This window comes from Pithys albifrons, chromosome 4 (assembly GCF_047495875.1).
Source record: "Pithys albifrons albifrons isolate INPA30051 chromosome 4, PitAlb_v1, whole genome shotgun sequence".
In the NCBI taxonomy this organism is placed as follows: domain Eukaryota; kingdom Metazoa; phylum Chordata; class Aves; order Passeriformes; family Thamnophilidae; genus Pithys; species Pithys albifrons.
This window is the reverse complement of record NC_092461.1, coordinates 54972770-54996867: the sequence shown is the minus strand read 5'-3', so window position 1 is coordinate 54996867 and position 24098 is coordinate 54972770. Positions and strand designations below refer to the sequence as shown.

The window sequence follows — 24098 nt, the reverse complement described above, 5'->3', positions numbered from 1 at the left end:
TGCTACATAAAAAGCTCTGAATTTTACTTGGAAGATCTCAGGTGAGAAAGGGAAAAGATAGAAATTACATAAATCCTCTCATTGTTCACAAATTCAGTGTAACACTGAAATACAACAGTTCTGCACTTGTCATCTCTGTCATCTTTTGTATGTCAGAAACATCCTATTTGTGCATTTTTGCATCTTCTTTGTGCATCACTGCTGAAAAGACTCAAACTCAAACTCTAGGCTACTGGCTTAGAGAGATCTAATAGGACAACTGAAGCTGTTTGGAGCCAAAACTTGTCAGAGCATCAAGCACAGACTATATCTATAGAAAAACATTTCTTTGATACTGTTCTGCAGAGATGCAAAGGCTAGCTTTAGATTTGGATTCCTATATAAAGGCACTAATTTAGTCACATCTGCTTGGAGTTCAGCAAGGGGCAGGTTATCTGTGAAGAGTCACTTCAAAGTATCTTGATGCGATAAATTTCAGGTATGTCAACTGCACTATGCAGTCAATTATATGACTATGGGGAATGTACAATTTAAGTAAATTGGACTTACTGTAATCAACAATTTCAAAAGACATTCAAAAATTGTTTGGAAACAATAATTCTACTCTTGGAATGGTATCTCTAAGACTTGCCTTTAAATGCTGCCACTGCATCATCATAAATAAAAACTGAATACTGGGGTTTGTGTACATGGATATGCACTGTACTAGTATGTAACCACAGCTTTTCTTAATCTCACTGCCAAAGAATATTCCACATTTTCCCTAAAACTAAATAAGATCTATATGGCAACAAATTTCAAATTTAAGGTAGTTTATGTAAACAGTAAAATGAATGAATACAACTGTTCCTAATAAGAACTCAGTAGTTTTAAAGAAACACCAGTTTTGATACTGCATTACCTTTAGACAGATACTCTTCTGCCTCAGATCCAAAGAGACCTGTCAGTTGAAGATATTCTAAAGTAATGTGAACTTAGGGAAAAAAAACTATGTGACTTTAGGGACAGGGTAGCATGACAGAAGTTCTAGTACCTAAAAATTCATGCCATTTATTTATTTTGTTTAAACTTAAATCTTCTCTTACCATCATGATTGGGATTTCCTAAAGTCCAGGGCTCATCTGAGTCAAAATGAGTGTCTCCCCCAATTCCTGGCCCAGGGAAATATGCATGAGCCAAAAATCCTCCCTCCCCATCAAAGGGAGAACTGTCTCCATGAAAACCTGATGCAAAAATGATAGTAATATCCACATCTCTCTTGCCATTTTCCAGTTCAATATAAGGAACTTCTTCAAATGTTAGGGGAGTTACATTCTGCCACACATCAAAGGCACGGCGAATGGCTTTACGAGTTTCAGCATCACCTACTTTTGGGGTGACGTTCTTTATGCTGAAAGAAACAGAAAAACAACACATAGATTAAATTTAACAGAGTGGCAAGTGACACTGCTAACATAAATTTCCCCCTAATTATTACAAGTCCTGTATTTTTAATAAATTGTGCTAGTCTGGCATTATATGCATTTTTAAACAAACTGGTGCAAAATTAGGGTGTCAATCTTCATAGCCCTTTATGCTAGAGCTTGTTATATGTTAGCTAGCTTACTCCAAGCAGTACAAAAATCTTGTTCTTAGAAGATTAAAAATATTTTAAAATTAAAAATTCTTAACAGTGCTATAATCAAATTAATCAACCACTGACTGTTTACCTCCTGGATGACAATTAAAATCCATCACAGCTAAAGAATGGTATGTCCTATTTTATCAAAAGAAAATTGTTTTCAGTTAAATGAAATTTTAACTTCTTAGTGAGTTCATTAACAAAAGCAGAGCTTCATACTGTGACCACCAATCAGTATTCACAAAGTCTTTTTGCATTTGTATCTGGATAGACAAATTCTTATCAGGAACAAAGCCTTTTGACTTCAATAGAGGCTAAGATGTCATTTTATGATCTGATTACATCTATAAATCTTGTAAAAAACTGTAGAATACATCAGATAAATAATTTTATAGAAGAATTAAGTGCTAATTTGGGAGTATGTACTGAAACAGAAATTTCAGCCTCCATTGCTTTTTCAAATCACACACATAAGAGAAAGACAAAAACCCATCAGAATGGAAATTAAGTTTGCTGTCACAGTTCTTAGTGAATTACAGTGGAATAATATTTTTTAAAAAATCTTTTTTATTTTCATTGTTGAATTCAGAAAAAAGGTCAATAATCAATTTCAGACCTATCCAATTTTCTCCATCATTTTCACTAAATTTATATGGGCAGTAACATCTCTGTTAGGTTTGTGACTGTGAAACTGCTGCAATCAGATGCTCTTTGTTGATCTGAGATGTGCTTGACTGAATGTCCAGCACAAATTTCAGAAACTGCATAGTTTTAGAATATATGTAAGATTTGTGTAAGCTTACACAGCAGGGCATGTTAAAGGAGAACAAATATACTTTCATAAATAAACCTTGAATGATTGATTTGTTTGGTGCATTACATGTGCCTGATTATATGGCACATGTTTATATAAATGGAAATAAATATTTCAAATCTAATGTTATATATTTTACTTCTCATATGCAATATTTTGTTCATAGGTTCAAGTAGGAAATATAAAGTTAACTATTTTGAATTCCATTAAAAAATTATTGTATTGAGTCCAATAGTGCTAGTCTAATAAAAGCATTATTTCTTTTTAGCTTGTATGTTCCAAAGAGATATCAAGATGGATTATAAAATACTGTATTGTAGAGAATCTACTACTTTCCTTGATCTTTTGTTCCAAAGATGATTTAACCAACCATTACATACTTGTGCCTATTCTCTTCCTTGACTGGCTTGTAATACTGGTTCTTTTTCTGCCTTTCTCTTTCACATACATGAGCTTTAAGAACATTTTTCCCCTTATAGAAAGACACTTTAAAACACTTCTGCACTGAAAAGTCATTACCTTTTTGTTGTCTCAAAGAAATCAAAAGTTTGAACTCTTATCTCTTGCTACAAGACATTTTCTCCAGTCTATTAAATACTTTCTGTGAGTTTGATTGAACTCACTGCAATTTTTCAATGCTCTTTTAAAATTATTTCTGTCAGAACTACAAAGTACTGCTGTACTAATCTTGAGATCAAAGAGAAAAATTCATCTACATGACCTTACCCTGCATGATGTAAATGTCATGTGATGTAAAGTGCCTTGTATGCCCTTACATAATTATTTCCTCATCAGTAACTTTATGATCAGTGTTGCATTGTTTTTCATGGGATTAAAAAAGTATTGGATGGATACACTTGACCAACTATCAGTCCTTGCAGAACCACACTCTGAAAGCTCCCTCCTTAGTGAATTAATTTTTTTGAGAAGTCTTCACTAGGAAATTCATAAACTATTCAATCTGCACCCCTTGAGAAAGAACAGCATTTTACAACCTGTTATGTGACACTAAATCAAAACATGTCAGAACAGTACATTCATACTGCCACTACCAAAAACTTGCCAGCAGTTTACCTGTTGCTATACTAATCCTTATAAAGCTGGCAAATGAGCTTTTCGTCAATCCTGCCATGTGCTCTCTAAGGCACGTGTGTTGCCTGAAGCACAGTTCATTGAAGGATTAAAGGCTCTGTTATTTGCTATGTATTATGAATAGAGCAAATGCAACAACAGGCTCTCACAGAAAACAGAGTATGTGTAGCAAAACTGAAATACTGATGTAAGAAAAGTTCATCTGAAATATACAGTTTGTTTTTTATTCTTATTTTTTGTAATTACGAATCTTGGTAATTGTTCTAAGTCACATTTTGGTGTTAAGTCAACACAACAAAAGGATAGTCATATGCTGTTATAAGTGAAATGAGAAAATGCTTAAAAACAGATGCAGTTTTGTATTGGAGGTAAATTGATTAATTAATTGGTCTAAAAAGGTTTGTCCCACACTTAAAAACATATCATTTTATATTTTCTTGCTTTTTTAGTGCACAGAATTAAGTGTTAGTCATTGATTACAAATGAAAAACTGAGACATTGTGAGAGTTTCACACACACAAACTAGGGTTGACTACCTGTGATAGGAGACATTTTCTGTTGGATTCAGCTTTTGAAACAGCATCCTACATCTGAAGATTATAAAGGAATATTTCTTCAAAGCATACTTTCTGCATTAAAACTAGAGAGATTTCTGGCTTCCAAATCAACATTCTGGAATAGGCAACACTACACTGAAAAATGTAGCTTCTAAGAGAAATTAAATAAATCAATAGTTATTCCAACATAAAGAGTATTTCCAGAAAATAACTGTCCATTTTAATGTGTTTAACACAACCCATGTTCAGTCCTAAAAGGGCAAATACCAACACTGTGAAACACAAATATTTAAGTTGTCTTGCAGTGAATTAACCAATGCAGACATATGAAATCCAAGTTTTCTGTTACATTTCTTTTGTGGTGTTGATCATACAACGCCCAAAGGAGAAGTACAGTAAGATCAATCTACACAGGTATACTAGCGTTCATCTTTTAAAAGTCTTCAGCTGAGACCTATCATTGCAATAGCAAGTAAAGTCTCACATGAGCTCTTTTTCTATTACATTGGCTCTATAATATAAAGCCAGTAGTCACCTGGAAATAGTTGTAACTGTCGCAGGCACAAAAAAGAAAAAAAGGAACTGGGGAACTGGGTATCATACACTTAACATGTCCAGATAATGGAGCTCAAATAAAAGTAAAGGCAGGACATGACAACTCAGAATCACTCCTATTGCAAGGTGGCAACATGGCAAGACAAAGGCCATCATAATAAAACCCCAGTATTTCCTAAGTATTACTTTCCTAATCTCTAACTTTAGTGATCGTTTCACAGAAGAGCAGTTCAAAGGAGAGAAAGATCCAAAGCTGACCTTGGCCAGACTGGTAGAGGAACTTTATAAAGATGTTGAAGAACATAGAATTCTTTACAACAGGAAAGTGTTTTAGTAAATAAAAGATGATCGATAAGATGAAACATTTAGTTTTATGTAATTTTTAACCAACTAATAATGTAGTGATACTCTCTATATAAATTTTGAGAGCTGTTATTCTAAGACAACCACAGCCATGTATCAATGGATTACGATTTTTTGTGGTTATTATTGCTATTTTTGCATGGCTTTCAACCTGATAGTTGTTTTAGGCATTATAGCTTTAAAATACATCTTATACAATGTTTTTACCACTGCATCAGGAGCCTCGCAAGACTGTTAGGATATACCTCACTTGACTGTGTAAAATCAGTCATCTGAATTTTAAGTTAAGTAGTACATATCTGCTGTTAAATTTCACTATTTCCTTTTTTCTTCCTTCCTGAGGTATCATTAGAACAACTTATATTTTTCATGTAAATTGGTACAATTCTGTCTATAAAATCAAAATTTATGACCCAAGCTAGATCCAAGAGGCAACATTAGACAAAGCTCAGAATGCATAAAGCTTATTATTACTGCTTACCTTAGCAGTAATGGACTCCACAAGTTCTAATTGACAGACTTCTTCAAGGCCTGAAGACTTTAATACTTCTATTCTCCACTGAATATAGAAAATATTGGTTTTCAATTGTTTCTGTGCTCCTTTGCTCATCAAATCCAGAGTACAGGATTAGCAATGTCTTGCTACCCTGTTGTGCTGATTAGATTGCATTCTAATGAGTGCTTTTAGAATTATTAGGTCATATAATGATGCAAGATGATAGTTTATTTTTTTAGAACTTAAATATATCAATCAAATATAATGAGGAAAATACTTCTGCAATATCATTTCTCTCAAATATTGCAAGATTTTCTTGGAGGAAAGTCATATATTAGAAACCCCATTCTAAAGAAGGAGAGAACACAGAAGATGAAAAAGCAGGAAATTCAGCTGAGTAGGGAAGAAGGTAGAGTCCAAAATCTGTTTGAAGTCAATTAAAGATTTGACCTTAATATGAAACAGTTAAAGTAAAAAGAATTGAAACATACCTTAAATTTCAATAACTTTTTATTTTTTATTCCACCATTAGTTTGATTGCAATTAAGAGATTACCTCCAGTCAAAGACATATTTCACTTTGCACCATCAGTTCTCTTTCTATCAAGTTGCTTCATTAATCTCTCACTGGTGTGGATTTTCACACCTTCAACTTCTTTCCAGTCTCGGCTAACTCTTTGTAGCTATACCTACAAAGTTTATTGGTTTATAAACTAAGAATAATATCTGCATTCATACAGCTCCTGCTCACTTTGATTAAACCTAAATCAGAACTATTTCTTATGGTTTTCTGTGATCACACTGATAGTCAACCTACTGCTGCCATGTTAGAAAGAATTCATAATTATCCTGCCTCTTCATTTTCATGGATAATATTCTCCTCAACATTCACTATAAGGAGATGAAAAGTGACAAAGAAGAGATTTCCAAGATGCCAGAACATGATTAGCAAAATACTTGATAGACAAATGCTTTTATAGGAAAGATGTTTTAAGTAATCTCATGTCACAATTTACTGCTGTAATTTATAACAAGTGAAATGGAACATAAACACAGAATGTTTTCTAAGTCTTACTCTGTAGTAGCACACTCAAAATCTTGTTGCTACTTTGAATTAACATTATTTTCAAAGATTTTTCTTAATCCAGTATTTCCTTACTTTTCAGTGTGGATTTCAAATATCTGAGAAAAAATTCTCTTTCATATTCTACACAATATGGAGCATTTAGACCATGGAAATTACATGGTCTATTGCAAACAAACCAGATAACACTTTTCATTGCATAGGTCCCAGCTAGCATTAATTCATTTATCTGAACAGAATGAAGTTAGAGCTGTCCAAATCTTTCATCTTCAAGAAAGATGAAATCCAGGCTGTATCTAAATTGTAAAAGAAAGAAGACATTGAGGTGGTGCTTGACCCACTGTCCACTGAAGAAAAAGATTAAAGTTTCCTACACTGATTAAACTACTACATATTGCTGATCAATTGAATTTGGTTTTTTTTAATTCCTCATATTAGAAAAAATAGATCAGAATAACTTTTAAATTATTATTTTATTATACATCATTATGAATTCTAAGTAATGGTTATAGTTCAAGGCAAAGGATTTTTAGAAAGAATTCTCCAATTTTACTTGAAAAGTGTTTTACAGATTGAATAATCTGAGCAATCGACAAATGACTGATTGTTGGAGTTCAAATTATGAATAGTATGCCCAGAATTCTGATAAGCAGCTATTCCATATTCAATAACTCTTTGTGTAAAAAGGACATATAAACTGTTATATCCTATTTAAAAAAAAAATGATTATTGATTCACATTTTTGCTTCTTCTCTGAAGCACTGGATGACTTACTTCCCTAGCAAAGACAAGGAGATTACATTTTTGAGAATCATGTGTCTGTAAATACCTCCTTAAAGAAAAATAAAAAATAAAATAATTTTTAAAAATTCTTTAATAGCTTTCATAAATTCCTCCACTGGCTCTGTACAATGTTCTGACACAGCCTAAAATACTAAGGAATAATTAAGACTATATCACTAATATCTCTGTAGTTTTTTCTGTAATGGAGTTAAAATTTTCATGTACTCTAGATGTTCTAGTTCACTCCTGTACTCCTCACAAAGTTTTAAATACTGACTTTCTGTTTCTCTCTTTGTAGAAGTCATGTTAATATACAGCATATGTGCTAATAATGTTTAGAGGGTGCCCTGGCATGAACCATACCAGGCAGAAAAGATGCAGTAAGCTGTGTAACTTCATTAGAAACAGAAATTCCAACACATACCCTATACACCAGTTCAAATAAGCAGAAAGCTGCAATACCCAGGGGGGAAAAATACAATTCAAGAACATATATCAGCTAAGTCCAAAATTTAATATGTGGTCAAAAGGACATTAATGTTTGAAGAGTAACATATGGCAAACCTCCACCCCCTCCCCCCCAAAAAAATAATGTAAATTCAAATTACAATTTTAAATCACTTCTTTGAAATTCCACTTTGAAATTTTGTGAAAGTGTTTCCTCTTGAAAAATTGCACATTGAAAATATGAAAAAGTTCTTGGATTTAGGTGGGGAGGATGTGGTTAGCTTGCTTTGGGGTGTTTGTTGTGGTTATGGGTTTCATTTCCAGAAAACTGTAAAATGTATCACACACTGAAATGAGGGAGAAATTGCTTTCTCTTTGGAGGAGTTACTAAACTCACTTAGCAAGCACACTTCAGACTACAAGGTTTGACTGGCCAGGAAGGTACAGAATGCAGATGGAAAACTGCAGGTTATAGAGAGACTGAGAAGTGGCACTGAGAAAAATGGGGCAAAGTGATACTAGAGATATGATTAAAAGTTTGGAAAACAAAGCAAGTTAAAATGTCATTCATTTAACTAGTATTAAGCCTGTTAGTAGGAATTTGGTGAGTAGAAGTGTGTAAAGAGTTTTAGGGGTTTTTTATTCTTTTGTCCTTATTTCCTTTATTTTCTAATTCAGAAAAATCAATACTGTATTTTTTCATTCTCATCAAATATGGGTTTTCTATTTGAAATGTAATTCTTTGCAAAAAAACCCATTATATAAACTTTCTTCAAAGCTGTGGTTGACTGGAGGTCTCGTCAAAGTGAGAGAGTGAACATTTTAGAACAGCGAAGGCAGGAGGTAAAGAACTGATACAAATCCTTCAAAGTGAGAAAGATTAATAGATAGTTGCCTCTTAGATTAACACTGGGCACCCTCATTTGCTATTTTGATTAATGCCCTAGGTGACAGTATAGAAGATACATAATTGGTAGGATTTAGACAGTTGTAAAAAATTCTGTAATGAAATAGAGAATCAGACTCTGTACAAATCAGAGTGATAGAAAACTACACATAATAGTAGATGATCATGCATGCCTCCTCAAAAGTGTGCAAAACCTAAATTTAAATTATAAAATGCAGATAAATGCGAAGTACTTTAGGTGGGCATTCTTAGTCTAACCAACTATGCATTACACTAACAAAAAACAACTCCAGGCAATAAAACATACTAACCTCAAAGCAGTCAGTTCTCTATTCCTTGATATTATATCTGTGTGTAATGACTTAAAATAGAGTTCTCCAACTTAGTCCTAAGCCATAATATTGACATGGAGTTAGCAATAAAACTGCCTTTTTACCATGGCATGAGAAATAGACTATATATGACCATTAGAGCTTATGAAATTAAAATTTAATACTTGTATGTGTTCATGAATAATGGCAACAATTAAAAAGTTTTAAAAGTACTTTATCCCTCAGAAATTCCTCCTATTAGATATTACAGGAATCCTTGATGAAGTTATGCAAATTTTTCAACAGGCTGTATTGGAATCTTTGGTTTGCTGACAAATTATGGATTTCATATTGTATACATGACACTTTCTTTGGTTGACAGAGCTCTAGCAAGTACATCTTGAAAGTTTCCATTTAACTTTCACCTGTGAAGCTCAGTTTTGACAGTAGGCACACTGTGCAAACCATTACTCAAGAGTGCTACAGAGGCAATGCCCCACTACACTCCTATGCCCACCATAATGTAGGCAGGAAATGGTTGGGGCAGTGACTCATCAAATTATAATCAAATTAATTTGTACTTAGAACAGACCCATAGGCACCTACATTTTGCAGAGACCAAGCCTTTCAATAACCTATTTTACATACTTAAATTAGAGATCTGAGTCGCATTACAGCACTCCTAACTTCAAAGCAATGCTCCCTGAGAAGTTGCCAAGAGTTCAAAGGTAAGGTTAAGGACATACTGCGTGTTAAATTGATGCTATAAGCTTCAGAGAATTTACCAGCTACTAAATACATATAATTTTAATCCAAGAAAATAACTTAATTCTTATGTAGCACGCATATAAGAGGTATCCGAATTAGTATTTTTATATCATATATTAATAATAAACTTTTAAAAGTATTGAAAAATATTCAGGAATTTATATTTACTTTACAGTAAAAGTCATCATTATTAGTGGCATTTATATACTTATAGGAATATCTTTAGTACCTGTAAGTGATATGTTTGTGTTGCCATTTCTGTCCTGTTAACGCATAGCGTTTCCGACGAATATTAAATTTGGAGTTACCTCTTGTTTGGTCAGGCACACCACACCGAGGCTTCTTCATCCAGCTGCAAGAAACATATAAACATATAAACTAATAATTTTTTTTTTTTAATTCAAGATACTGACACTCTATGATACTATCAAGTTATTCTATCTTACTCTCTTTCAACCAAATGAGAAATATCTCATTGCAACTGTAAGCTCCTAGTGGACATATTTAACTCAAAAATGCTGCTTAACAATATTTCATACTCAAAATATTCATTATTATGATGAGCATTAATATCCAATTCTCAATGTCAAGCAGAAAATATCTAAATCACAAACAAGAAAAATGACCATTGCAGCAGCACCAGAATTTCCACAGAAGTGCTGTGTTTAAATGTTTTCCAATATTTCAAAAAAATTAAGTTTTCCAGCATTCAAAATATGTCATAATTAGGATGATATCTAATTCAAAAGAATAATTTGAACAACAGTGTCATTGACCCGTTTCACACTTTAGTGTAAGGCACTCAGTTTAAAGAAAATTGAGCTGAAGTTACTATTTTATATGAAGTTACTATTTTATATGAGTTACTATTTTATATAGAGCAATGTACCATCAGGAAGAGAGTAAGATTGAATTAATTCACTGCATAAGTAAAAGACAAATCTCCTCTGTTACTTTTTCAGTTCATTGGACTATATTTCTATCATGCCAAATAATTACTTATGTGAAAGGTATAGTTTTCCAATTGCATTTACCAGGAGAGTAGTCATACCCTATACTCAGGCTTGCATGAGTGAATTTCTGACCATTAAACCAGCACAGTTTCATAAATAAATGTACATACAGCAGCTGTATGTATGTATGATTGGATGACAGAAAAGTAATTTGAAATGCCGTCTCAGAATGCAGATTCTCTTAAAATATGCACAGATAATAAAAAAACTAAAAAAAAAAAAAAAAAAGCAGACAGTCAACCATCCTTAATCTCTTCCAGTAGATACTCTTGTTTCAATACAAGAAAAATGAAGAAATTATCTTGTTGGGACCAAAAGAAAAATAGAATATTTGCAGCATGAAGGAGATGAGAGAGTATAAAAATATACTCAATGTAATGAATAATAGAATCACAGAATATAGAATGGTTTGGATTGGAAGGAACCTTAAAGATAACTTAATCTCCCTGCCATGGGGAGGGGCACCTTCCACTAGACCAGGTTGCTCAAAGCCTCATCTAACCTGGCCTTGAACAATTACAGGGATGACACATTCATAACTTCTCTGAGCAACCTGTTCCAGTGCCTCACCATGCTTACAGGAAAGAATTTCTTCCTTGTATATAATCTAAATCCACTCTGTTTCCATTTAAAACCATTCCCCCCCTGCTCCCCTCCATTCTATCACTACAAGCCCTTATAAAATAAAATCATTGCATTGTAGGTTTTATACCTACTAACATGAGACAAACCATATTGCATACTAAATGTATCTTTTAGAGATGACTTAATCCAGTCAATATCAGCCTCACTTCTTTTCATAAATGCGTATAAGAGGTTTAAAAGTACAGTTAGACTTGTAACACTTCATATATACTGTAGCTCTGGATATACAGCAAATTATTTTTCAAATGCAGAAGTAGATGTTAAGCTCACCAGCCTGCAGGAAAGTCCAAAATTTTACTGATGGTACCACAATGGCACTGCACCCAGCTTGCACTGGTAAGGACTACAGAAGTGCCTGCAAAAACTCTGATGGATGACAAATCCATTGAGTAGTACAAGTGTGGAAACCAGAACTCATGAATTTGACTGCCTAACTGAAGACAGAGAGTTCATAGTTTTCTGTTTCAAATAATAAATATAGAATAATTTGTTCTAGTTTCTGGCCAGAATAGTTATGCATGGCACATAAACCAGCTGATTATTATTTCTGTTTGCAAGTAAGACAATCTTTTTTCCCTAGTGCCTGCAAAGACCCTACTGCAAAAATCTGTACAATTTTACCCCACTAATATTTACTGAACACCCTGCAACTTTACTTCAGGTTCATCTGTTTCTTCAAATGAAGTAACAGTTCAGCAAAGTAGACATTAAGGATTTTGGGGATGATATATTATTGAAAAGTTTAATTTGCTCTAATAATGAAAGAAAATGAAGGAAAGAAGTAGACTTCAGTTACAGACCAAAGGGCAGACATATTCCTCTTAGTAAAATTATATATTTACACTTCAGCAAATGAGATTAAAATTGGCTCAGACCTTCAAAAACTTTCAGACACATTGTCAGTAATACTTTTTCACAGTGCATGTTAGATCAGTATGCAGCATTATAATGGCAGGTTATATATAAATGATGCTGTTGAAAATGCACACACACACACATTGCAGAAAAAGACATAAATGTAACAAAAAATCAGTGTTCTCACCTTAAGGTGATATCACTACATCAAGAGCAAGAGGCAAGGAATAAAGCAAAATCAAATAACTATTATATTTTTTTAGAAACACTGTACAATGATATTGATATAATATGTAATGTATTGCTTATAGATGTATCATTTCAAGGGCAATAGCTTTAAAGCCATTAAACTAAGCCTCCCCCCAAACAAGTTTACATTATTTAGTTTAACAGATGGACACCTATTTTAATAACAGGGTTTTCTCACTGGCAAGATAGGGGCAGATACAAGTAAATATTCCAAGCTGTGATTTTAAAAATTAATCTTCAAATCTGTTATTGAAGTCATCACTCCAGTTATGTCAAAAATTTCAATAAACTTACAGGAAATAATGTTAACAAAAATTTTTTTGAACTTAAGAAGTTATACCAAAAATCAAGAACAGTAGGTAACATGGATTCAGAAGTCAACATTGTATTATCTTGCTAGAACTACTGACAATCAATTTTTAACAAAACAAAATGTAGTCCAAAATAACATGTTATGAAATTCAAACACTCACAATTTGTTCTTGAATTGATTTTGAAGTAGTATGTAGCTATTAAGAACATTATGCTTGTATCTTTATTGGTTTGGACAGGCAGAAGATGTTCCAAGTTGTCATGCTGTCTGGCCCACTAATATTCTTACTGTTTTTACATGAGGTCTGGGACTGTGGTTCAGACAATATAAATCAAAACATAAATCAAATGGAAGTCATTGCACAAGTGGTTCACTATCTTTTAGGAAATTATCTTTATGTAAAATTTAAGGAGAGATGCAATTTGCAGCTGAAGAGTTTGACCATCACCAAATCTGTCACCTAGATCTTAGCTAAGTTTAGCAGTCACAATTTTAAACAAACTACTGCATGACTAATATTGGAGTTCTGTATTTTCTAGAACAGAAATGAGACAAAATGTAAACAACTACAGGCACATAAATTTTCCTTTTATTTTTTAAAATGTTAAAATATTTTTAAACAGCTATTGTTCTCACACTTGCTGGGAAGAAGACTTCTGTCAGTCGTTATCACTAATGCTCATGACATTTGGCGCACAGTGCATAATATGGTCTTCCATCAGGGGGTTTAGCAAATAAAACATTGATTTCTATTTTCTTCCAAATATAGTTTCTTTTAACATAATATGATCAAGGCCTTCCATGTTCTTGATTGCTTGTTGGAGTTTAATTATTTTTTTTGAAAAAAAAATTAAATGTTTTGAAATGTTTTCAAATGTGTTTCTGTCTAAAACGGTGCCTCACTTTCATCTGTTTGTTTTTGAACTTGTAGAAATCTTTTATGCAGCAGCCCCTCAAAATTAATATTTTATCAGTACTCAATAAAGAGGCTTAATTGTGACTAATGTTCTCTATCTGTACACTATGTCACATCAAACTCCTCTCTTAGTGCCACTAGTTTGCATCGTGAGGAGCTATATATGTCAGGAAAATATAAATGTTTTAGACTCACAACAAATCTAGAAAGATTAAAAGAAAAATATGCAGCAAAACTGTGATGCTTTCAGTAGAGTAAGAGGTGAAACTGAACTTCTATCTCAAGCCAGCTGCCTAATGTATTTTGTTCTTTGTTCTTCTGGGTTAGGAGGAAATATCTTTCCATCTTAATTTTCTTAAGCCTTCAGGAATCAAAACATTAAAAAGCCAACCTTTGGTTAAATGCCCCATGTCATTTATACCTAATCAAAATTGCTGCTCAGTTTGCACAATGGTTTTGTTGTTGTTGGAGTTTGGGGGTTATTTTGGGCAGAGTGATAGCAAAAAAAGGAAAATAAAAGGAAGGGTTTAACTTGACTTATTGCAACTTAATGGTTGGAAAAACTGTAGACATTTATTTAAGAAAACTACTGAATTATACCCTTAAACTCCTAGTGAGGAGAGATAGGTATGTTTTCTAAACATATCTTTTTTTTTTTTTCTACTGTAGCCTGCTATTACAAGACTTTACTGACATTGCTAATAGTAAACAGTGATGTAAGATATTGTATTTCAGCCCTGTTACTGATGATGATTTCTCTTCAGGGCTTATCAGGTATTTACTAAGGGTACAGATCTTATGTATACTTTTGTGCAAAACCATTTGCAGAGAAAATAAACCACTGGATCAATTTCAGTAGCTCAGAATTTACTCTGTGACTGATAGTTAACATATAAACAGCACAGAGTATACATAAATATCTGAAGTATGAATCTTGAAGTAAACTTGGTTAGAAGCTCTAAGCATTAAAATAAGCATACTTGCCATTTATTTATATAGAGTGACATTAGTATAAAAAAATTCTTTGCTATTATTGCACAGATTTAGTCACCATCCTATACACAATCATTCCATCTGTATACCAAGAAGTTTGCAATATACCCCTTTAAACTGCCAAACAAATTTTGGAAATAAACATGCATAGCAGCTTTAAGAAAAGACAACAACTCCTTTTTTCTACTTAGTATGTTTGGTTTAGAGATATGGAAGACCAGGATACCAACAGAGGCTTCAGTTTCAGAATGTTCATTTTCCACAAATCATCGACTTTGGTAATATATAAAGGGACCACAGAAAATACTGTGGCACAACATGCAAAAACAGACAGTATTTTCATTGGGTTTGCCATTGTCATGGTCGTTGTATTCAGAATGTCCCTCATTTTTATGCCATTACAAGGGTAAGTATGCATCATGCTTTTCAAGATACATGAGAAAAAAAAATAAAAAATAATGCAAAAATAAGTGAATGTAGAGTAGTAGGGGGAAGATGAATGCTGTCCATATTTATGCATATCAAAATAGTCGTGGAGGGATTATCTTTTTGCAGAGAAGCAAAATCCCTCCAGTAGACCTTTGATGATGGTGATGAAGGACATTATTTCTTTGTTAATATCCTCAAAGTTGATTCCTATCAAGTTACTACTGTAACTTCTTTTAATTGTTTGTTCTGAAGACCAAGAGGCCCGTCATAGTCTGTTCTCAAGATGTGTAAGAGAAGTAGGTAAATCCTCATGCACAAGATGAGAACATATTCATTTTTTAATGAGGTCCCTGTTGTACTCTATATTTTGTAATGCCAGCATTGCTAGTGATTATAATATATTAATTCCAGAGAAACAAAATGGTAAATTGCCTCATATTTCTGGCCAAGAGAGTATACTTTCTGTGCAGATGAAAGAGAAAATTATTCCAAACATTTACAAAATAATGCCATAAATGAACAATTGTAAAAATATTTATCCTCTGTTATGTAGTCATACCTCTGAAGAATATTCAGTGATGTGAACTAATGGTATCTCAAGGCCACAGTTTAGTTTAAAATGAGTTTTTTGGGGTTTGTTTGTTTGTTATTTTCTTAAGTGTGACAAATCTTTAAGAATCAGTTCTGTTCCTAACTTGACTCAAGTTAATGCAGCTCCAAATACGTAAGTAACTGCAGCATTCATCCATGAAAACGCAGCATGAGTTACAAGTACCTAAGAATTGCAATTCATTAATTTATCTTTCTGTGTAGAAGAAAATAATGCATCAAAAGGTCTGGAACTCTCCACAGCCACCAGTTTATAAAATAATGTTTCGGACTGCTTTGTAGATGAATTTCTTCATTTCTTACATAGCAAAAAAAGTGAAGACAACCTTGTTGGTCAAAAAGCATAATTTGCAAACATAAACCACTTCCGTTTCAAAGAAAAGTTTTGGGTTGGTTTGGGTTTTTTTCAATTCTTTACCTGATACTCTAAGAGACGGCCTCCCCTTTTCCTTATCTTACTGCTTCCAGTGTTGCCTGTACTGCTGTGAACAGATCATTTTACTTTTAGTGAAATATGTTGTCTCTTACAAAGCTACTACTAATGGGTCTTTCACAGGATACTAGTGACAAGTAGCACAGCACTCTCTCCTGAAAGATCAGTTACTGAAGCTATATGAACATCCCAGGCTCTTCATCCTGCAGACTGAACCATAAACATACTTTTGAGCGTGGTTGTCTCATGGAGTATTTACTGCTGTTGTACTTCACGTTCTAAGGTCCTTTAAATTCCTAAACTGAGGAATGTGTGATCAACTCACCTCCCCTTAGGGCAGCCACAGAATCTGCTTTGCTTTTCAATGCAACAGTATATGTGTCAGTGGAATAAAATGATTTTTCCAATCCTGTCAGCATTTTGTGTAGTCTTTTCCCTAAACTCTAAGTGACAGAAAAATCATTAATGTCAGCTACTTTACCATAAAAAAAATAACAAAAGATGACACCTCTGTTTGGGGGTGGTAACTAGGAATCGAGAGAGGATTCCTACTACTACACCCTCCAAATAAGCATTTTAGAGTAGTAGAAACCTATTTCAATGAAGTAAATGTTGGATATGTAGTGACAGTATTATTTAGTTATTACTTGGTTTTCAAACAAAGCAACTTTTTCTAAAGTCACAAGCTTTATTGCAATTTAACCGAAATGAGTTCAACAAGCACTTCAAATCACAGAAGCAGAGAATCATAGAATAGTTTAGATTGGAAAAGACCTCTAACATAATTGATTCTAACCATTAGCAAGGCATTGCCAAAATCACCACAAAAATATGCCCCTAAGTACCACATTTAGACTTCCCTGGGCAGCCTGTTCCAATGTTTGCCAACTCTATTGGTGAAGAAATTTTTCCTGCTATCCAAACTACAACTTCCCAATGCATTTTGAGGCCATTTCTTTTTGTTCTGTCACTTGTTACCTGGGAGAAGAGACTGACCCCACCTCACTACAACCTCCTTCCAGGTAGTTGCAGACAGTGATAAGGTTTCCCATGAGACTCCTTTTTTTCCAAGTTAAACAGTCTCAGTTCCCACAGTCACTCCACATAAAATTTGTGCTGCAGACCCTTCCCCAGCTTTTGTTGCCCTTCCATCAATGCAATATCTTTCTTCCCAGTTAAGGGCCCAAAACAGAACTCTGGATTTGAGGTGTGACCTCAGCAGTGCAAAGTACAGAGGAACAGTCATTGCTCTAGTCCTGCTGTTTTAATCTCAAATACGTTTTCTTAATTGTGTACTAAGATACTGTTTTGTTGTTAGTTTGTTGGTTTTTTTTTTTACTTTCACAAAGTTTCTCTGTGTCCATTCTGTCACTAAAATCAAATACTACCAGCCAGACACAACTTTAGAATTGCAAAGGGCATGCAAAACTAATTCAATTGTAATTCATGTTAAAATGACCACACCCAGTCTTTTGTTCCTGGAAACCACTAAACGAATGGGCCAGTGGAGTCTGCCTTTGCTTTTTTTTTTTCAAAGACAATAAAGAAATTTACACTACAGATTTTCTAATAACAAAAGACTACTTCAATTGGGAAACATTTTATGAATTCTTGCCAGTTTTAAAATAGGTTTCTCTAATACTACAATAACCTTTTAGCCCTTTCTTTAGGGGCAATCATGTGTCCAAAGCCAGACAGCAGTTAGGTAAGTGACTGCCTGCTACTGTAAAATACACAAGATGAAGAACATAAAAATTCAAGGAGAGAGAAACACTTGAACTACCCATATGAAGCTGCAACACTACTTGGACACCCCAGTTACACTGCTACAGATGTTATAAAGGTTACCCAGTTCTATTTTACCCTGCTTGAAACAGTAAAGTCAAGAGCAGTTCAGTACTGGTTACTTACTCAATTGTGTTCCTGTCCACTTTTCCTGTCATATTAATGCCATAGAACTGCTGCATGGCAGCTATAGCTGATTGCATGGTTTCTGCAGAGCGCAACACCGACATTCGGGGGTCAGTTGGTGGAAGGTAGCCATACTTTTGTAACCATACCTGCAATGACAAGTGCAGTGGCTATTAAATAGAAATTAGAGGTAAATAAAACGCTCCCTAGTAATCAGTTTTATACCATATATAATAAAGCTTCTAATTCATGAAGTATAAGTCTTTTTCCTTCAAGTGTTTGGTTTTTCTTTTTTTTTTTTTCTTAATTTGCTGATATAACATTCTTTGAGGCTTTAGTTTCATCTACTTTATTAAAGATTCCATTGTTTTAAATCTTACACTGCTTTCTACCTAGGAGCCAGCTCTCCTGATTATCTGAAACTGCCTGCTTCAATTATTTATTTAATGTATTAATTTATTTGAAGTTACAACTTAAGCACCTAACCCTGGCTCTAGGCACTTCAAGAAATGTTTTAAACGACAAAATATCAATCTAAAATATATGCCACATAAAACTGACTGCCCACAAGGCACATAATAATATTCACCACTGACAATAATAAATCCACAATGGTTCTCACACAGTTACACTATATTGTTATGGTCCCTCAAAGAATATGAAAGAGAGGGTAGGGAGACATTCAGCTTTCTGAGAAGAATATCAAAATCACATAAGCAAAGAAGGTGTCCAGGAGACAGTGAAGTCGGAGTCTGCCCCCACTTAAGGGAAACTTCCTGATAAGAGGAACTACCTTTTTAAACAAAGATGGATTCAATGCCAACTATTTATGCTCTTAATTATGTAGAGGTGTGAGGGAGAAAGCAGGGTCCAAATAACTGAGAGCTTTATGGATTAAAGCCGCTATCTTAAGAGTACTCAGACAAATCCTCTGAAACATGCTGTCTTCTTGAGGCAATATTTCATAAACAACTAGCTGCAGTTATCATAACATTTCTAAGCATTCACAAAATCTACCCTATACAAAGCACAGTGTAAGACTTTTGAAGCTGTAAGAACACTGACAAATCTTTAAAAATGTCTTATCTTCTCATGCAAGGGCTGGAATTACTCACTAGAATGAAAGGTACATATATTGTCAATCTACAAGACTCTTAAAATGCATTGCTACAATTTCACTCTCCCCAAAATCAAAGTACTTATGACCCCATAAATATGACCTCCTGTTCTTTTAAATTTTGTTAAAAAATTATTCAGCCACCTCTTTCAAACATATCACATCACAGTACATAGATTCTGAATTATTACATTAATGAATGCTATCCACCCACTATACCCTTGCAGTGTATGTAGGCTCTTTCTGCCTCATACAAACCCTTATGGGGTTTTTATCTGTTTGAATACACACTGTTTATACACAGTCTAACACCAGACTTTGTAGCTATTTTCAGCTTTAAGTTTATCTTGCAAAGTCCACTCAATTCAGTTCTGCAGCAGGTTCACGATGGTGGTGGGGCACTCCCCTTTTATGAACACAGTGAAGACAATCTAGAAGAATTAACCCATTATTAACCTTCACTTCACTAACACTGATTGTGTGCTGTAGATGAACATTGAATCAGTATAAACAAAAAATCAAACTGGCATTAGACATTAGGGAAATCTTCAGGTTACGAGTTCAGATATTTCTAATATAAACAGGTTTACCTTCCCATAATGTCGTTGACACACAACCTCAACAGTGTTTCTGAGCTCCACACAACAGGAAAATATAACAGGACCGGGAGGTACAGACAGGATGAAGACATCCTATACTCTTCCACCTTCACACTAACTCTACATACATGAACAATTCAGATTAAGGACAAAATTTGGTTTGAAAGACAGGAAAATGCTCTTATTTCCAATATAAATTAATTGCTACAATCAGTAACTGCAACCAATTTATATATTCCAACCTTCTTGCACTTTTCATCTTCAAGGGAGAACTTGTGTACACTGTGTGAAAGATTTGGGTCATCACAGAAATAATATAGTTTGTGTATTATTTTGGACAGGAAGTCAGTTCTTCCTTCCATTTTTGGAAGAGAGCTCTGAAATGACTGAACACGGGCAAGAGCAATGCAATATGTGGAACCAAGACCATGGAAGTAAGAAATAAATAAGTTTTATACAGAGTGAGTTGATTTCAGTGTAGTGCGTACAGTAATATTGAATTAATATTTACAATGATTAAATTTAAGAATGGAGTTATTTTAATATTCACCTACTCAAGTCAGCGATAATAAAGGATATGATCCTTCAGGGAAGAAAAATAATTCTGAGTACCATGTCATTGTCATCTTAGAGGATGCTACCTTCTTGTCTTCTCAGAAAGAATTTGGTATTCAGACACAGAACAGAGGTTTTTATTAATCTCTCAGGTACTAAGGGCAGACTTAAGGTGTTTACTAGGCTTGTGAGGTCACCTATGAAGTCACTGAAAACCATCCTCACTATGGTATAACTGAAGGAATGAGAGGGTTACAAACAAGCAAATTTACTATAAGCTAAAGCTTCAGATATCTGAATTAGGCAGGCTATAAAGACAGAGAGAGAAAAAATATCTTGGGGACTACTGTTCATGTGAGAAGTGGAGCAGGAAGAACAACCTGGAATCTAGCATGAGTGCCACTGCAGAGACACTCTGCAGAAAAGGAAAAGAGAATTGGCTCAGAAACAGCAGGAGAGAACAGTATACCCCTTTCCTGACTACAAAGAGACACATACAAGTTAATACAGGATGTCTGACAGCCACCCCCTATCATTGAACAAAGAAAGTGGACCGCCTGGGTCTTCCCTCAGCCTTCAAAATAGCAAATAGAATACTCAGCCACCATACTGCAAAGTCAGATGACACTCTTAAAGTAAGTTTCTTTATTTGAAAATTCAGACAAATTGACCTTTAGTCTGGTGAATATTTTAGAGCTAGCAGCACTTAGTACTACAAAATTCTGTGCTCTGTCCCTACAAGAAAGGGTCATGAAACCAGACAGCAAATCTGGTTCTGCAGCTTTCTGTTAACATATTTTGAAGGACCTTCACTCAGACTGCCATATATGTGAAATACACACCTCAGATTCTACTGTGCATAGTCTAAATGCTGGGAGTTATAGAGGAGAAGCTTAACTTTAAGTCCAAATTATATAGGTGATTAAAACAACAAAGAGGAGAAGAAACAGAATGAGGCAGACATAGCACGAGAATGAACGAAAACACTTGCCTCAATGCCTTGTATTTTTCAGGTAACCTATCAAAGAAATTATATTCACAAGAATTTCCCCCTCTCCTCTACTGAAATTAGACGTGTCTGCCTTAATGTAATTCAGCAATGACAATGCAGTCTTGGCGAGCCTCATCCTGAAGAAATCATCAATTTTGGAAAAAAGAATAGTGAAGAGTATCCATCTAACATGTCATGTCTCTTACTGAAATTTAAGAATGCAACTTTCCATTTTACCTGCTATGGGTAAGGGGAACCAATTATTCCTCTCCCCTCTACAGCAGCCTTTTATGTGTTTGAACTTTCTGATGCAAGTCGCTCTTTCTAATATTTTTAAAACAAAGAAACCTGTTTTGTTTCATCATATTTCATTAACCACATTAACCTCCAGAAAACTTGAAGCTAAAATCTATCTTTACTAAACTAAATCTGCTTGCACTAGATTTCCATGGTAGTTCCCATTGTCAGCCTATTAACCACAAACACCAGAGTTTAGCTGAAGTGTTGGGAGTAATTCAGAAGAACATGGACACTTAAACATTTCAATCTGGAAAGAAAACAAACAAACAAAGAAACAAACAAAAAAAAAACCAGAAAAAAACCACAAAAAAATCAAATTGCCTAAAAATATTCAAGGCTTATGTCCTATTTAACTATACATTTTAAAATTTTGAACCCATGATTTGCACGTTTTTCACAGCTGAAAAATTTCCTCACCATAATTCTATGGGTTTTTTCACAATTGTAAAGAAAATAATAAACAGAATAATTTTTTGATGAAATCTGTAGAGATGCTAGGCGTTTGTTGAGTACCTGCCATTTCTGCAGTGGGCCAAGGGACCTGTGAGTGTTCAGCATATGAGCTGTATCATCTTCCAGATTCTGGACATTATTAACTAGGTATCTAGGCGTTTGGGTTTTTTCTGACATTATGAAAAGATTTTTTATATTAGTTTGTAACTGCTTATGCAATGCTGTATGGATCATCTGACTATGGAATAGATAGTACTTGGTCACATTACCCAATTGTTTTCTCCTCTAAAGGATAAAGAATGGACTAACTTAGAGATTATTAAACACAGCAATGGATTTTAATCATTCAGAACTTTGCTAGTTTAAGAAGAAAGTGGTCCTAATAATAGAATGTTGACAGCAAACTGTTACTAAGAACAAAGAAACCCCATATATATTCATTAAAGATTAGACAAGAATATTAAGATAATCAGTTTCTCTCCCTTCAGAGAGATTACTGATTTCCAAGATAGAAGAAAACTTAGCAACAAATTATTAATGTTCCTGAATGACAGTACATTGCATAAGTTACAGTACAATTATATTCTATGAACAGGAAGGCTTAGTAAATCAGTCTAATAAACCACAGATCAAAACAATTTCATAAACAACTTCAGTAGTGCAAATGCATTATTATTCATGTATTGCTGTTCCTTTTTTAGATTTATCTGAAAACAAAACTCCTATCTACACTGAGTGAAACTGTGAGATTTCATAATTTCAAAATATTTTGACTTCTGTTTTTTTAATACACTTCCATGAAAGACACTATAAGGGAAATTATTTAAAGTGTCTGAGTAATTCAGGAGATTTATATTTTGATAAGCATACATTTAGGAATCTAACTTACACTGATCACCACAGAATTTAGCAGTTCAAGTGCTGATGTAATTTTGAAAAGCAACTGAAGGCTGTAGTCATTGTAAGGATAAATAAACTAGCTCTTGTATTAGCATCCCTATGACCAAGTCATTTCTTCATTTAGGTCAAATAGTCATTGCTAATGGTGTGTTTTAATTACAGACCTAACTACTGAAGCTAATACTGACTATTCAGTGACAACATCATAGCTAGACACCCAGAAATAAACAGAAGTGATTACACAGAGCTTTATAGGAATCTTCTGATGTTTTTCCTCCCTCATGTCTTTAAGGCCACTGGTTCATCACCGGTGATGTTTTCTCTTTTTAACAGAAGACACTGATGTAAATTTACAAAAGGGGTATATGTTGTGTGGTATCTAGTATGAAAAATATTTCCGAAAAAAGAGAACATTAAAAGAACGTATAGTACAGGACAGTCTAAACTTGTTTATCAGTAATGTCTACAGAATATGAAAGAAATATGAAGGAAATATGATAATAAAATAAAAGCTTAATGGTTATGATTGGTTTAGTACATATGGTTTTAAGTTGGTATAAGTAATCCTGAAAAGCCAAAATTGAGGTTGCCTGTTTAAAGTCCATTGAAGCTCACAAGCAAATCAATTTCTTGGAAGTTGTATGACAGGATGTAAAAGATCTTAAATAGGAGGAGGCATTTTCAGAAGAAGAAATTCTTTTTTATCACTATGAACATGCCAAAAAAATCAAAAGACCAACTGGCAAAATTTAGTTCACCAATGTCCTAAACTAAAAAGTGGCAACTTCTTTTCTTGTGAATTTTTGTGACAACTCCTAAAAAAACAATTTATAGAATAGTTTTAGACACAAAAATTATGCTAATCTTTACTGTGGATTACAGAATTTGTAACAGGGACTTAACAATTCAGGAAAGTCTGTGGGATGTTTAGGTTGCAGACTGCACTATAGTAAATACATAGATGCAGTACTAGAAGAATTGACCCTATGGTGGGTGAAAGATAAATTAGGCTTCGTTGAG

The 24098-nt window shown here is 33.9% G+C and overlaps 1 protein-coding gene across 3 annotated transcripts in view; it reads right to left on the bottom strand.

Moving 5' to 3' along the window:
* The window catches only part of MMP16 (matrix metallopeptidase 16), a 176269-nt gene that overhangs the window by 74454 nt on the left and 77717 nt on the right, over window positions 1–24098 (bottom strand). For 2 of the 3 annotated variants that reach the window (XM_071554217.1, XM_071554218.1), the window contains exons 2-4: window positions 18164–18312; window positions 10027–10149; window positions 1086–1390 (exon numbers count right to left, since the gene is read on the bottom strand). In XM_071554217.1, coding sequence (XP_071410318.1) covers window positions 1086–1390; window positions 10027–10149; window positions 18164–18312 — 577 coding nt within the window. Of the gene's footprint in view, window positions 1–1085; window positions 1391–10026; window positions 10150–12497; window positions 12513–18163; window positions 18313–24098 lie in introns of all 3 variants that reach the window. The other variant, XM_071554216.1, reaches the window with a different exon arrangement.